The 16,037-nt window shown below is 45.0% G+C and overlaps 1 protein-coding gene across 1 annotated transcript in view; it reads right to left on the reverse strand.

Annotated features, from left to right (window-relative positions):
- Window positions 1-15,956, reverse strand: part of LOC307253425 (plexin-A1-like) — a gene marked incomplete at its 5' end in the record, with an annotated part of 248,245 nt that extends 232,289 nt beyond the window's left edge. Inside the window, one exon of the mRNA XM_080031459.1 lies at window positions 14,790-15,956. Within this exon, the coding sequence (XP_079887585.1) occupies window positions 14,790-15,956 (1,167 nt within the window). The remainder of the gene's footprint in view (window positions 1-14,789) is intronic.
- Between the last annotated feature and the right edge of the window lie 81 nt (window positions 15,957-16,037).

A 16,037-nucleotide genomic window follows, 5' to 3' on the forward strand; every position in this document is an offset into this window, starting at 1 on the left:
TGCCCATTAACCATGCACGATTACAAGCAGTTCGGGACCATACTGTGGTTTCACAAGAAGTAGCATTGGGAACAACGAGTTAGCAACATTACCACACACACAAACACACGCACACTCACACACATCCTTGCATGCACACACACACGCATCCCTGCAAACAAACACACATCCAGTCACACACACGCACGCATGTACACAGAAACACAGACACACAAGCGCGCACACACACGCACACACACACACACACACACACACACACTGTAGAAACCCACTTTCATTGACCTTCTATGTGCGTGTGCTTTCCTTTCTGACCTTGCTGATAGATGCTTTACTTGGAGAGTGTTACGATCACAATGATGGGTGTTCCTTCAAGTATAGTTTCCCATTTCAAATACACATTGCAATGTGCACTGAAGTTATTATAGTTTAATGACAGAGTTGATTTGGTCCCAATATTTTCCAGTACTGTTGGTGTGTAACAGTGTGTGTATGAGTGTCTCTCTCCATCAGCGTAGTTCATTGGGAATAAAAGAATCAACCCCTTGTCTAATCTAACCTAAATTGCCATCATTCTTTCTTTTTCAAATCTTCATTTACTTGCAGACATGTGAAAGTGTGCTTTAGAATCGCATTACAGAGGGATAAAAGCAGAGATTGAGGCAGTGATTGAGCTAAACAGAGAGAGAGAGAGAGAGAGAGAGAGAGAGAGAGAGAGAGAGAGACAGAGAGACAGAGAGACAGAGACAGAGAGAGAGAGAGACACAGAGAGAGAGAGAGAGAGAGAGAGAGAGAGAGAGAGAGAGAGAGAGAGAGATGTTGTCATCACACCCTCCAGAGAGCCAAATGTCTCGAGCCTCTCCTCATCCAGCACTGGCATAAACACATTGCTCCAATCCCACAGAGAATGAGCAGGAGTGTGCATACTTGTTTTCCTGTGTGTGTGTGTGTGTGTGTGTGTGTGTGGGGGGGGGGGGGGGTGTGTGTGTGTGTGTGTGTGTGTGTGTGTGTGTGTGTGTGTGTGTGTGTGTGTGTGTGTGTGTGTGTGTGTGTGTGTGTGTGTGTGTGTGTGTGTGTGTGTGTGTGTGTGTGTGCGCGCGTGTCAAACATATTTAAGTGCCTTACTCCCATATGAGGAAGATAATGTTGAAGTGAAAGTTGTCCTACAGAGACACACTGGCTGATGCAATGAACAACAGGACTTGCAGAGGGGGAACATTTGTTTAATTAGGTGAGGTCTAGTGTGTGTGTGTGTGTGTGGGGGGGGGAAGAGGGGGGGGGCTTTTACAATAAAGAAATTGACGAGAATGGAACTGCCAAACTTGGGAGGAAGGAGTCAAGAAAGGTCTCCCACACAAACACAAAACACACACACACACACACTTTCGCTCTTTTCGAGATGCCCTAACAAACAAACATGAACACACACACACACTCGCTCATTAACAACCAATTAGGGAGCAGATATTGACTCACTTGGGGGGAAACTAAAGGCCAACCAGAGCTGTTCTCCGCTTCTAACGCCAAGTCACAACAAATACCTGGATGTAGGCCAGGGGAGTGGGTGGGCATGTGTGTGTGTGTGTGTGTGTGTGTGTGTGTGTGTGTGCGTGCGTGTGTGTGTCACAAGGAAAAAGGTGCCTAACTGGGACATTTGGAGCTTTGACCTGCTTGAACACACACACACACACATGCATTCACACACACACACACAGTGTGGACTTTGTGCAGGCATCTGGCAGTACAGTGGGTTCTAATGGCAACAGCACTACAAGCATCTGCATGTCACACACACTCATCATGTGCACGCTGTCACACACAGTGGTCACCGTATTTGACTCCAATTGGTTTAATAACTATCATAACAGGATAATGTTACAAAATAAAACATGTGTCTCAACTTCCCTTGTAACAATATTAAAGTGGGAAATCAAGTAGCTTGGATATCGAATGCTGGATCTTGATGTTAGCATGAGGTGTATTGGACAGGTGTTGAAAACTAGCATTTATGCTAATACACTGAAAACAATGCATCTGGTTCGTCCAATGATATTGTCATGTCCATGTCAAATAAAATCTACAATATTGTCCTCAAAATGAATGACACATTAATACATTTCTTTCCAGTAGAAAAACAAGGGTAACAGCTCTGTTTAGATTCAACATGGATTACAAGCTAAATGTAAAAGGCTGAGTTGAACACAATGTCTTTAATCGCTTGAGGAAACAAGCAAAGCGTGATTGTAAACACTGTGTTTTTCTTCAGAGGAGTATTCCCGCGGGTCTGTTGTTGGATAATGAAGTTCCCCAAAGGGCTTATTTTGCCAGACAAAGCGTTCTCCTTTGAGGACTGTTACATCAAAACAGCGGAGGTAATATTATATCATTGCTTATTAAGAAGCACTGCAAAAAATAAAACATTTAAATAAAATCATTACTCTGTCAGATTGTCTTCAACGAGCATCTCAATATCCATGCCATATCAGCCTTAACCGATGCATACAATGCATATTGCAATATTTTTTTTTTTTTGAAATGGAAAACCACTCCCAGAAAAGTACCCAGTACCAAAGTTGAGTAGAATAGAACCGGTACTATGGTTGCGTTCCGAATCGCATACTTTCTACTATATAGTATGTAGAAAAAAGATTTAGGATGTCCCGATTCTTGTGGCCAGATTTAGGATGGTTGGAAGTACCTGGATTTCATACTTCATGCGGCCAAGATTGTTAGTGTTGAAAAGTGCATCCTATTTGGGCGATTCTGACTCACAATCCAGTGCGCACGTGAAGTGACGTCACATCGACGAAGCCTCCATATGAAAACAAACGGGGATGCGACGGATATAAAAGCAAGAGGCAAGATCAAGGCGCAATGTTATGATGAAATAAGAGAGTAAAAGTATGTCCCAATAGTATGCCTACTGCATCCTAACTAGATTCTTTTTATCGTCGGATGTAGTATGTAGAATAGAAACAAGAAAGAGGAGGAGATTCGGAACGCAACCTTTGTATTGGAAAAGCCCCAAAAGACCTGTCCCAAACAATTTCTAACTTTCCAACCCCTAAACCCCTAACCTCTATACTCAGCTGGTTCATGCAAGGATCCCATTGTTCCTCCATCATTCCACACAGGAGGTTGGTGAATGCTGTTCTCAGCCTCATCAGCCCCAGCATTTGTCACACTCCATATACTTTAAAACACCTTGAAACACTTTGGGGATAATTGGTTTAATTGAAGGATTTAAAGGAGGAGGCTCAATCATGACTGGACGTCTGTATTGTTTTACAGCACAATGCTGGTGGAGCACATTAGAAATCCCTGGGTTCCAAATAACATACGTTTTCTTTTTACTGTACTACATATAGCTGAACATGCTGGTTTACATACTGCAAAATACAATTGGATGTCTTAGTGCATCCGGGTATTTTGCGGCATACTGTATTTGACATGTATGTATTGGGACATCCTCAATATTTTTCTGGCATACGAAATAGTATGGAAGTATGTGGATTGGAATCCAGGGTCTATGTTTTGTAAAGACATGGAACCCGGTTGGGAATGTTTTTTTTCATTCCAAACAAACAAAACACACAGACCCTGCGTTCCGAATCGCATACTTTCTACTATTTAGTGTGGTAGAAAAAAGATTTAGGATGTCCCGATTCTTGTGGCCAGATTTAGGATGGTTAGAAGTACCCGGATGTCTACTACATCCGGCCATGATTTTTAGTGTTGAAAACAGCATCCTATTTGGGCGATTCTGACCCATAATCCAGTGCGAACGTGAAGTGACGCCACATCGACGGAGCCTCCATATGAAAACAAACGGGGATGTGACGGATATAAAAGCAAGAGGCAAGATCAAGGCGCGATGTTATGATGAAATAAATAAGTAAAAGTATGTCCCAATTGTAGCATACTGCATCCTAACTAGATTATTTTTATGGTCAGATGTAGTATGTAGAATAGAAAAAAAGAAAGAGTATGCGATTCGGAACGCAGGGAGAGTGTAGGAAATCCCACAAAGACAGAGCGCAGCGGGAGGAGAGAGAGAGAGAGACAGGGCTGGCTCTGCTGTCAGTGGGGCCATGTAGGTTAATGTGTCAGAGAGACAGGCCCCAGACCAGTCTCACTCATCAGATCAGCTAATTCCACAAGGTAAAAGCTCCAGTCTGGCTTTATACGCTTCTCTGGCACAGAAGACATTTGTTGGCAGCAGCAGATTGCACACGCTGAACATTGGGCCTTCTGTGAATAGGACTCTTGATCTCTGTACATTTGCAGTGGAATCCTGAACTTCTGAATTAAGCATCAGTGTATGCTACTGTATATGTGTTCTCATCTTCAGTGGTTAAAATAAATGAAATAAGCATAAAACAGGTTCTCCATCTGCTAATGCTCCATAAGCTTTGCTGTATATTCCAGATTGAGTGCAGATGATTTGACTGTTCTCTGCTGTGTGTTGGTCCAGTGAAACACCTGCTCCATGTATAGGCAAACATCACATCTACACATCTGCCGAGACCGCCCGGATCTCCATGGATGGTCAACCCGCCTAGCAAGCGAAGGAGGCGGCGTAGGGAGAGGAAACAGAAGCGGGGATGCCGGTCGGGCTCGGATGCTAAGCTACGTAAACAACCACACAGGCCAGCATTACCGAGCCTTTTCCTCTCAAACGCCAGATCATTAACCCACAAAATGGACGAGTTGGAACTACAGACAGCCACGACGAACTTTGTACGAAACTGTAGTGTTATTTTCATCACGGAGACGTGGCTTCACCCGCTGATTCCAGACGCTACAGTCCAGTTAGCGGGCCGCACGCTACATCGGCAAGACAGAAACGAAAACTCGGGTAAGAGCAGAGGAGGGGGGCTGTGTATCTACGTACATAACGAGTGGTGTGGCTGCAGCAGGATCATTGAAACATACTGTTCTCCTGACATAGAGGTTCTGGCAGTCTCGTGCAGACCTTATTATCTCCCGAGGGAGTTCACTGTGGTCATTGTGGTAGCTGTTTACATCCCTCCGGATGCTAACGTTAGCTCAGCCCTCAGCCTTCTGCTTGATACCATCAACAAACAGCTGCTCGCACACCCTGATGGAGTTTTTGTCGTTGCTGGTGACTTCAACAAAGCGTGCCTAAAGACTGTGCTGCCCAAATTCGTCCAGTATGTGAAGTTTGCCACCAGAGGAGATAGCACCTTGGACCATGTTTACTCCAACATTAAACATGCGTACAAAGCTACTCCCCTCCCCCACCTGGCTGGATCTGACCACCTCTGCATGTCCCTCACCCCCACCTACACCCCCCTGCTGAGGAAGACAAAGCCTCAAACAAAGACTGTACAGATTTGGCCAGAGGGAGCCCTCTCTCAGCTACAGGACTGCTTCTCCACCACTCTATGGGACTTATTCTCAAGCCACAACCTCCAGGAGTACACAGACACTGTACTCTGCTACATTAAGAACTGTGTTGACAACGTCACCGTCAACAAACGGGTCAGGGTTTTTCCAAACCAAAAACCCTGGATGAACAGCAAAGTGCAGTCCCTCTTAAAAAGCCGAAATGCTGCCTTCAAGTCAGGGGACAGGGCCCTGTACAGCACGGCCAGGTCAGACCTGAAAAGAGGTATCAGGGAGGCCAAGGTGGCCTACAAGAGGAAAATAGAGGACCACTTTGCTGTGAATGATCCCAGAAGAATGTGGCAGGGAATAAATCACATCACCAACTACAGAAGCAGCAACCAGGTGACTGCTAGGACCGACGCCTCGCTGGCAGAGGAACTCAACAGCTTCTTCGCCCGCTTTGAGACAGACAGGTCCTCAGCAGCCACAGCACTCCCACCCACCCCCAGTACTGGCACAATGTTGACACTTCAGGAGCACGAAGTGAGACATGTGCTGAGGACAGTGAACCCCAGGAAGGCGGCCGGTCCCGATGGAGTACCTGGAAAGGTACTCAAAGCTTGCGCCGACCAACTGACTGGAGTCTTCACAACCATATTCAACCTATCCCTGGAGCAGGCCATCATCCCACCCTGCCTCAAAACATCAACACTAATACCCGTTCCCAAGAAGACAGCAGCGGACAACCTCAACGACTACAGACCTGTTGCACTCACGCCTGTAGTCATGAAGTGCTTTGAGAGACTGGTCTCACAGCACATCAGGGCCTGTCTGCCTCCCACACTGGACCCACACCAGTTTGCTTACAGGGCAAACCGATCCACGGAGGACGCCATTACCATAGCGCTCCACACCGCGCTGAGTCACCTGGAGCACCGGGAGAGCTATGTCAGAATGCTCTTCCTGGATTTCAGCTCAGCCTTCAACTACATCCTGCCGGAGATCCTGGTCCAGAAGCTCTCACACCTGGGCCTCTCCGAACCCATCTGCCTTTGGATTAAGGACTTCCTATCTGATCGTCCACAGTCTGTCAGACTCGGCCCACACCTATCCAGCACCATCACACTCAGCACCGGCTCCCCACAAGGATGCGTGCTGAGTCCCCTCCTCTTCACTCTCTACACTCACGACTGCTCTCCGACCCATCTCTCAAATAGCATCATAAAGTTCGCGGATGATACCACCGTAGTCGGGCTCATATCAGCTGGCGACGAGTCTGACTACAGAGATGAGGTCAACAGACTGACAGCATGGTGTTCAGTCAACAACCTCAAACTGAACACCACCAAAACAAAGGAAATTATTCTGGACTTCAGAAAGGGCAGAGCGGTCCCGACCCCACTGCACATTAATGGGGACTTAGTGGAAAGAGTCCACTCCATCAGGTTCCTGGGCGTGCAGATCTCCGATGAATTCTCCTGGACTGTCAACACCACGGCGGTGGTGAAGAAGGCTCAGCAGCGTCTCCATTTCCTGAGAGTGCTCAGGAGGAACAACCTGGAGGAGAGGCTGCTGGTGACCTTCTACAGCACCACCATAGAGAGCATCCTGACCTACTGCATCACAGCGTGGTTTGCAGGGTGCTCTGCAGCAGACAGGAGAGCGCTGCAGAGGGTCATCAACACAGCCCAGAAGATCACCGGCTGCACTCTGCCTAGCCTGGAGACTATTGCCAGCTCTCGCTACCGCAGCAGAGCTGGAAACATCATCAAAGACTCCTCCCACCCCGCTAACCACCTGTTTGACATGTTACCCTCCGGCAGGCGGTACAGGTCACATAGAGCCAGGACAAGCAGGCTCAGGGACAGCTTCTTCCCCAGAGCCATCACAGAGACAAATAACATGATGAAACAAAAATAGGACTACCTGCACACTGGGACACATACTGATCATATTGATTATACAACTGCCGCATACTGTAAACATTTTCAATCATATTGATCATACAAACTGCTATACTGTGAATATTTCACAATCATTTAAGTGCAATACCAATAACATTTTCTCCCTGGTTGACCTGCCATTTTTGTTATTTATTTATTTGTTTGCTTACATAGGTTTGCTGCAGATTCTGTTATTTATGCAGTTATAGATATATACATAGTTTCTTTTTCAATAGTTATATAGTTATAGTTTTATAGTTATAGATATATATATAGTTTCTTTCTTTATATAGTTACAATTTAAATAGGATAGATATATAAATATAGTCTCTTTTTTGTATATAGCTTAACAATATTTCCTTATCTTCTGTTCTAAAATGTTTATTTATATTTATATTGCATGCTGATTGCACCAGAGGAGTGGCACTCAAATTTCATTGTACAACATACAATGACAATAAAGGCTATTCTATTCTATTCTATTCTATTCTAAACCCTCTTCCTATGTGACACAGGCCAGGAGCTGCTCCTTCCACCACACTGTCCATCTGAGCACTGCACACTTCAATCTGTGTAATCTGAATTCTAAACCCCTCTCTGACAGCTCTAAACCAATTATTACAGACCATAACAGGGATTGATTCGCCCATATAAGGGAGCCTGTCTGTATATACTGTATACTGTGAATCTGCTGATTGGTGAAAGTGGTAGGAATACGGCCGCACAGCTCCAACTATACACATTTACTATGCAATGACACTAAATGGAAATTCAAATAACATTTTGTGCACAATTAAAGAGTTGCAGGGATTTTGTTTTTTGGCTGGCTCACGAAATGTACATATATCTCTTTGTAATGACCAATTCTGCGACTGTAAATAGAATTTTCAATATTAGCCGTTAACTATGTGTTTCCGGTGTGTGTGTGTGTGTGTGTGTGTGTGTGTGTGTGTGTGTGTGTGTGTGTGTGTGTGTGTGTGTGTGTGTGTGTGCGTGTGTGTATATGTTTGTGTCTGTGTGTGTGCATTCTATGTCTTTATGTTTAGAATTTAAGTGTTAAAATAAGAGAGGAAAATGGTTATTGTTGTATTTTAAAAGAAACTTTTAAGTTGAAGGCTAGCTACCTTAAATGTTATGTTTAGGGTGTCAAAAAAAACGATGAATTGTATGAGAGAATCCTGATATAAATCTCGGGGATAAAACATTGTGTTCCACATTAAGCCAGCATGGTATACAGCCCTAGTGCCACGTGGTACAGTCTGAGGCGGTTAACATCAACAAGACAGAAACATATGGGGAAATGGAACAGCTGTGAGCACATTACAATGCTCAAGGTGCGTGTAATATTCTGCTGTGTCATACATCAAAATGTCTCCCAAAAACAGACAGAAGGGGGAAACAGCATCTCATCATAAACCCCCCCCCCCCCCCCCCCCCTTTACTGGCCTGTATTTGAGACAGCATCTGACAGCAGTTCACCCTCACTGCTACATGTATTTATCATCTTTACAAGTCACTGAGCCTCCCACCCAAAAAGTTTTATGACACAGAGTTCTTTAAAAAAAACAGGCCTGGTAGATTCTACCTGTGGCCCAAAAATAGCACACCATCTGTTTTCAAGAAATAATGTCAATATCTGGCTCAAATCTGCCACTAAAAGATGCGTGTTAGTTGCTAGGAGGTTAATCTTTTATTGTATAGGACTTGTCAGGAGAAAATGCTCCTTTGGTGTTTTGGAATACTTATCTCCTGATGTGTTTTATATGTACACAGACTTGTGCCTTTGACATTTTTTATAAAAACAAACCACAATTCACTAACAGGGTTGCTCATCCTGCGAAACTGATGATTCAACTATGACAGTTTCATGCTCACCCAGGCCAAATGGAAACGCTCCAAGCTGCGAGTCACAGAACATAGTCTTTGCCGAAAAATGAACAGGACTTTGACTTCCAGTATCCTAAATGCCTGACATAAAGTAGCCCTGCCTATTGTGCTGCACTATAAAAATACCCATAACCAAAAGGCTTCTTTTTCTTTTTTGCAAAGACATACCGTTCAGTATTGTAGCTATTATGGGAAATGTCCCATTGAATATCCCTATTAGCTTCTACCAGCTAAGATACGAGGTGATATAGGTCTTGGTAAGTATAATCATCTCATGGACAGATAACATTGCAATAAAAAATATATAAAACGCTAGTGAGAATGATGTAAGCCCCGGCCCATTAGAAGCCTAGATATTCCCCAGCATAGGCCCATAGCCTGATGCATTGTGGGTGATCCATCCACTGAGGCCCAAGCTAACGCTAATGAGACTGATACAATAGAGAGATAAGGAATACACACACACACACACACACACACACACACACTCACCAGCCGCCTGGATGCGAGACAGAATACAAAATGCCACATAAATAGACTTTAATCCTGGCCAGCAGTGATCAACACTGATAAATATTAATAAACACTATTATGCTGAGAGAAAAATATAGGAGAGAAAGAGAGGGCAATTACAATAGAAGAAAGTATTCTTTCTCTTCTTTATAGCAGGCAAATTTCCATCTGACGCCCGCCTTGTGGTTGTATAGACAATGTGGACTCGTTAACACACACACACACACACACACACAGAGTCTTATAATCACCAACCCATTTTCCTCTGTTTGTTTTCACTATTGTTTTGTCCCCTCTTTGGAGACGGGGATAAGAGGTGGGCACACACACACACACACACACACACCTTAATGAGCACTCAGAAAACAATAGAGAAAGGAAAAGATGCAGCAAAATGGGAGATAAAGTCCTAAACACACACACACACGCACACACACACACACACACACACACACACACACACACACACACACACACACACACACACACACACACAGGGGATAGTATCTCCCTCCCACCGTCTGACTAGGTTTCATTAGTCATGCTGAGGCTGTAGCTGTGCTGGGCCGGCCTGCCTACAGAGCTGTGGAGCTGGATGGCAGCCACAGCCAGCGAAGGTCACCCACCACCTCTCACTTTACCCCCCAGAGGGCCAGCCGTGAGTGGACAGAGAGACACACAGCGAGACAGACCTGCATATGGAGACACACCCACCATGATGTGGGACAAAACATGCTCACCCATACTCACAAACACACAGACCGAAGTGTTGCTTTGCTATCCAAACTGTTTGAGATAGGAAGGAGTTTTAAAAAAGTAGCAACGTAGCGGCGAGGAGCTGGGGTGGAGCTAGTCTGAATCTTGTGTTAACAAAGCACAACCATCAAATATTACCTATGTAAAACACAGTCTGGGGGACTGTGCACATACACACAAGATCACCTATTCTATTGGGGCAGAAGTGATCATTGAGAGAGGATTATTTCTATGTGACTTTCTATTTTCATGAAAATGTCGCATAGTGTGCATTGTACGTTGATTGATAGCGTTCAGGTATAGAAGGTACAGTATGCCCCGAGTGTTGACTTGAGTGACCTGACCTTGTCTGTTGAAATGAGCTGCTATGAAAGTGTCCACGCGACACACACCGAGCTGTCTGCACTATCATCAGCAAACAGTCAACATGCCTGTACAGGGGGATGATAGATTCATCACAGCAACGTCCCACAGTGAGCCCCCAACTGACACGACCTTGATCGATCGCACACGGAACCACAGATGGCCATAAAGGACAATCATGTAACTGAAGGAACATTAGCATAATATATGCATATACAGTAAAACTACAAGGCCGCATGGCGCTTACACAGCACAGGGAAGGGCCTTTGAGAGAGATGTCATGTTGGCACTATCTTTGCACGAGCCGTGACACTTTTTTTTTTTTTTTCTTTGGTATTTTCAAGCTTTAATTGATAGTACAGAGTTGAAATGGGGAGACAGAGAGAGAGGGGGGATGACCTGCAGTAAAGGTCCACGGGTCGGATTCGAACCCGCGACCACTGCAACGAAGGTCGGAGCCAATATGGTACGCGCTCTATCCACTACGCCACCAGAGCACCCCAGCCGTCACACTTTTTAAAAAGGAATTTAGGAAATACAAAAATAATGTAGAATAGAGTAAAAAGATTATTTATTATTTTAGTTTAACATAGTATCGTACATTTAGCACTGCAACATAAGTGGGAAGGGCCTGGACCAAAGGATGCTGAAACATGTTGGTGGCAATACCATCAAAGGTTGCAGCCTGGAAGAGTCCCTGGTTGGCTATAAAGTTTCCATATGGCCATAACAAGCACGATCATTAACCTGCTAGCTCATTCTAAACCAACTGACATCCACCTCCATCCCTAAAGCCACGCTTACTAGAATGTCTAACCCTCCGTCAACACTTCTGTCCATCACTCATCCCAATCATTTCACATCACCCTGCTTTTCCACTCTTTCAAACCAACCTAACCCTTACTCTACCTTTCTTCTTTAACCCTGCCCTCTATCCACATCCTATATAGCCTTCCTTTCCAAAATCCTTCCCCGCTCCTGCCATAAATTTCAACAACTCCCACTGTCTTTTTACTAGCCATCACTTTGCTCCCCTCTTTCACTGCATCATCTGTTCCCTTCCCACATTGTGTTTTCAGAGCACATCCAGGCCGCTGGCTTTACACACTAAGTCACTCTATACCTCCATCCCCTCCATGGAAAAGTCAAGGAGAGGGCAGGGATGGGATGGTGAGAGAGCAAAGGCTTGAGAGAGGGTGGGGAAGGGGAAGAGGGGGGTGGGGGGGGGGGACAGGAAACAAAACTGAAGAGGAGCAAATTATCATATAAAAGTCAGAATTTTAAAGGTTAGAAGACAAAGAAAATGGGTCAGGGAGCGGAAGTTGTGAGAGGGTAGAAACACAGCTCTGGAAAAAATGTAGAGACCACTCCAAATGTTCAGTGTCTCTCGTTTTACTATTTGTAGGCATATGTTTGAGTAGAATGAACATTTTGGTTTTATTCTTGAAACTACTGACAACATTTCTACCAAATTCACGATAGAAATATTGTCATTAAGAGCATTTTCAATAAGTAATGTAGAGATGAAGATTGAAGAAAAATCCAGACTGGTCTCTTCATTTTTTTCCGGGGCTGTATGTAGAAGCAGAGCAAGTCAAATGAGGATGAAAGCACCAAGCAGAAGGAGAATGGGGGGAGGGGGTGGTAGCAAAATGAAACACTTGCTCAAATGATGGGCTTAGACTGAAAGACATGAAAGATAAGGTGGGGTGTAGCAGGGAGAAAGAAAGGGGGAGATGGACACAGAGAGGTGGGAGAGCAGGCTAGAGATTTATGGCAGCTTGTTATGGAGCAGCGACTGAATAACAGGAGGTGAGGCCAGGTGAATTATTCATCAGGATACAGGGCCGTGTGTTTGTGACATGAGGGTGACACACACACACACACACACACACACACACACACACACACACACACACACACACACACACACACACACACACACACACACACACACACACACACACACACACACACACACACACACACACACACACACACACACACACACACACACACACACACACACACACACACACACACACACACGCGCGTCTCCCAGGCACCCTTAGGCCATCTCATCAACAGGGAAAAGGAAAGAGAAACCACCCACAACCTGTGGAACAGTCTGTATTATTCCAAAGAAATTGACAGGATCTCAGATACAGCTGTCCAGAATAAAATGAGCAGTCCCATTAAAATATGCTCTCCACATTACGTTAATAGATGAATACTTAGGAGAGAAACATGGGGTTTTAGGTCTCTTAATCCTGTTGTTTTTGCTAATGTCAAGGCTAAGAAAATGCCCACCTGTCGAATGTGACAATCTGAACACAGCAGAGAACTCACCAGGAAATAACTACATGCTTTTTTTCCCCTGGTCCAAACCAGAATGGAAAATTAGTGCTGTCAAACGATTAAAATATTTAATCGCGATTAATCGCATTAATGTCATAGTTAACTCGCGATTAATCACGATTAATCTAGCCTAAATGTCCCTTGATTTATTTTTGTCCCATTATTTTTTCTAATTTTAATGCTCTCATCACACCCATTCTCTACACCCTTGTAATTCAGTGTATTTCTTCTATAATATCATAATTTCCAATTCAGTGCAAATTGCCCACAATGTAGATCTCCCCCCCCCCCCAAAACAGCATAGACAAACATAATTGGACCTTCTTTTTTTATTTAAAAACCAAACCATAAAACAACATAGGCTATATAAAACAAATTAGTATTCAGGCTGAATTAAACTGGTAGGCCTACATGTTTTGGGAGTCTTTCATCCACGGCTTATTTCAGACTGTGTGGAGTGGACACACTATATGCTTGTGTATGAGGGGTGGTTGCTATGGTGCTGCTGCGGCCGAGGCTCAAGTCGCCCTTCGTAGCGAAAACTAAAGTGAAAATGAATGACTGCCGGCTGCCACTAACATTCATGGAGGTTTTGGTGGGGGCGCAGGGTTATAAGTAAGACTTCTGCAAATGACAGGCTTTCTTTTCTGTTCTTTTTCCGCAAACTCCCAGACTCACACACGGAAGAAGCCATTAGTAAAGGTCGCGCAGCTGAGCTAGGAAGTGCTAGGTTCCGGTTTCTGCTTCAAAATAAAAGTCAGAATTGACTGGACGTTTAGCCGTTTTGCCAGTTAAATGATTTTAATGTGAAATTACGCTGTAGGACATGTTCCGTTTGAATTAACAGTAATTTAACTGTGAGCCATATGAATAGTTTGTGGTGTTTCAGTTGTTCTAACATTACTAGTTGATGCAGCTTGTGAAAAAACCACAACATTTGCTAGGCCATGACGAGCGTTAATCGCACGATAAAAAAATTGACGCCGTTAAAATGGGTTTGCGTTAACGCCGTTAATAACGCGTTTAACTGACAGCACTAATAATCATTATATATTATTATATATATTTGTTGAATTTAGGATCTTGTTGGGATTCATTATTTTCCATTTTGCAACTTAACAATGTAAAATCAAATAAATGCCCAGGCAGCTTGAATCTTTGGTGCCCTGCCGTTGTGGCAGGATGGATATTTTGGGGGCAAAATGTAATCCCTTTAAAGAAAAAATCACCCTCAACATTGCCCTAAGGATGCCCATAAACTGTAATTCGGCTTTGACTTTTAATTCTAAAAAATGGAATGGCAGTTCTCTAATAACAAAACAGTTATCTGCATGTTCAGGCCTCACAGTGCACACATTGAAAGCATTTAGCAAATGTCTCACCTATGTAAACAAAGGAACAGCTACATGTTCATAAACGGACCAGAACTGGACAGAAGCTTTTCATACATGCTTCATTTGAACACACCCTAAAACTCATGACCACTTTAATGACTTTGGCTAGGTTCAAGGTTAAGACAAACTGTCCAGCTGAGCCTAATTCTTCTTATATTTTCGCACACCAACACAAACCTAAAAGTTTTCAACACAATCATATGACAACAATACCACTGTCACTCACCGAGTTGATGCAGGCCAGCTCCTTGTTGAGCAGCCATGGCAGGGAGAGCTTCCCTTCTCCCCTGTAGCACGACTGAATCCTCTCTTTAATCTTCTCCTTTATCCGCCTCATGGTGAACAGACACAAAGCTGTCTCCTTGGGCGGCTTGGCTCTGTTCTTCTGACCCTGGGCGAACACACTAAACAGCACCTCCTCGTGCTCGGGAATCCCAAGGGAACGTGCCAAACGGCTCCCTGGCCGAGCCAAATAAGAATCCTGCACCATGCGATACTCCACTCCGTCCTTGGTGCAGCCGATGGGGAACTCCACATAGGAGTAGAACTTAGGATCGTCCACGCACAGGCGGACGATTTTAGAGGTGTAGAACTGTTCGCTGCTCGCGTCCGGCGAGGTGAGCTGGGTGTCTAGCTGTAAGGTCAGATAGTAGACAAACTGCTCGCTGTTGAAGCCGTAGATGTAGTAGATGTCAAACGCCGGGAACTTGGAAAGTGTGTCCGAGGGAATCTTGAGCTGCGAGGAGACAAACTCGTCCTGGTACACAAAGCTGAACATGTCGGCGTTCTCCTCGTTGGACATAAGCTTGCGGCTGGACAGCGTGGGGAAGTACTCTGATTTCCCTTCAATGGGAGTGCCCACAAAGAGTTTCCCCCCTCCACCGAACAGATCCGGGGAGATCACTACCCCCGACATGGTGCCCGCCTCAGCCACACTGGATAGATAGTGCTCTTTACGATGGTGGGGCTCGCCAAGCTTGAACAAATCATCCAGACGCAGGAACTGGCATATTCCCTGGGAGGTACTCCCACAGGCGATCAAGCGGTTGTGGGCAGCATCTAGTAGCAGGAGTTTGTTGACGTTCAGGGTCTGCACCAGCTCGTGGGGGCAGGACTGGACACCGGGCGGAGGGTAACAGCGGGGGTTGTCCGTGACCGGGCCAGTCACGTGGCTTCGTAGCTTGGTCAGGTTACCGGACAGCTTGTAGATCCAGTTAACAGCACCCAGGTAGACCTCGCCCGTTTTGTTGTTGACCACCAAATGTGTGAGACCTCCTTCCGGTGGGGAGAAGGAGAGCAGGGAGGAAGGGTTGGAGTTTGAGGGCACGGACAGGGATAGGAGAAGGAGGAGAATGGGGAGGATTAGGAAAGGTGGGTTGAGGTGGGGGGACATGGCGGTAAAGGCAAGGCAAGGGAAGGGGAGTGGAGGTCTGAGCGAGTGACTGTTAGTGTATATATTGTTGAGTGTGCAAAT

Source organism: Ammodytes marinus, assembly GCF_949987685.1.
Source record: "Ammodytes marinus genome assembly, chromosome: 7".
NCBI lineage: Eukaryota > Metazoa > Chordata > Actinopteri > Uranoscopiformes > Ammodytidae > Ammodytes > Ammodytes marinus.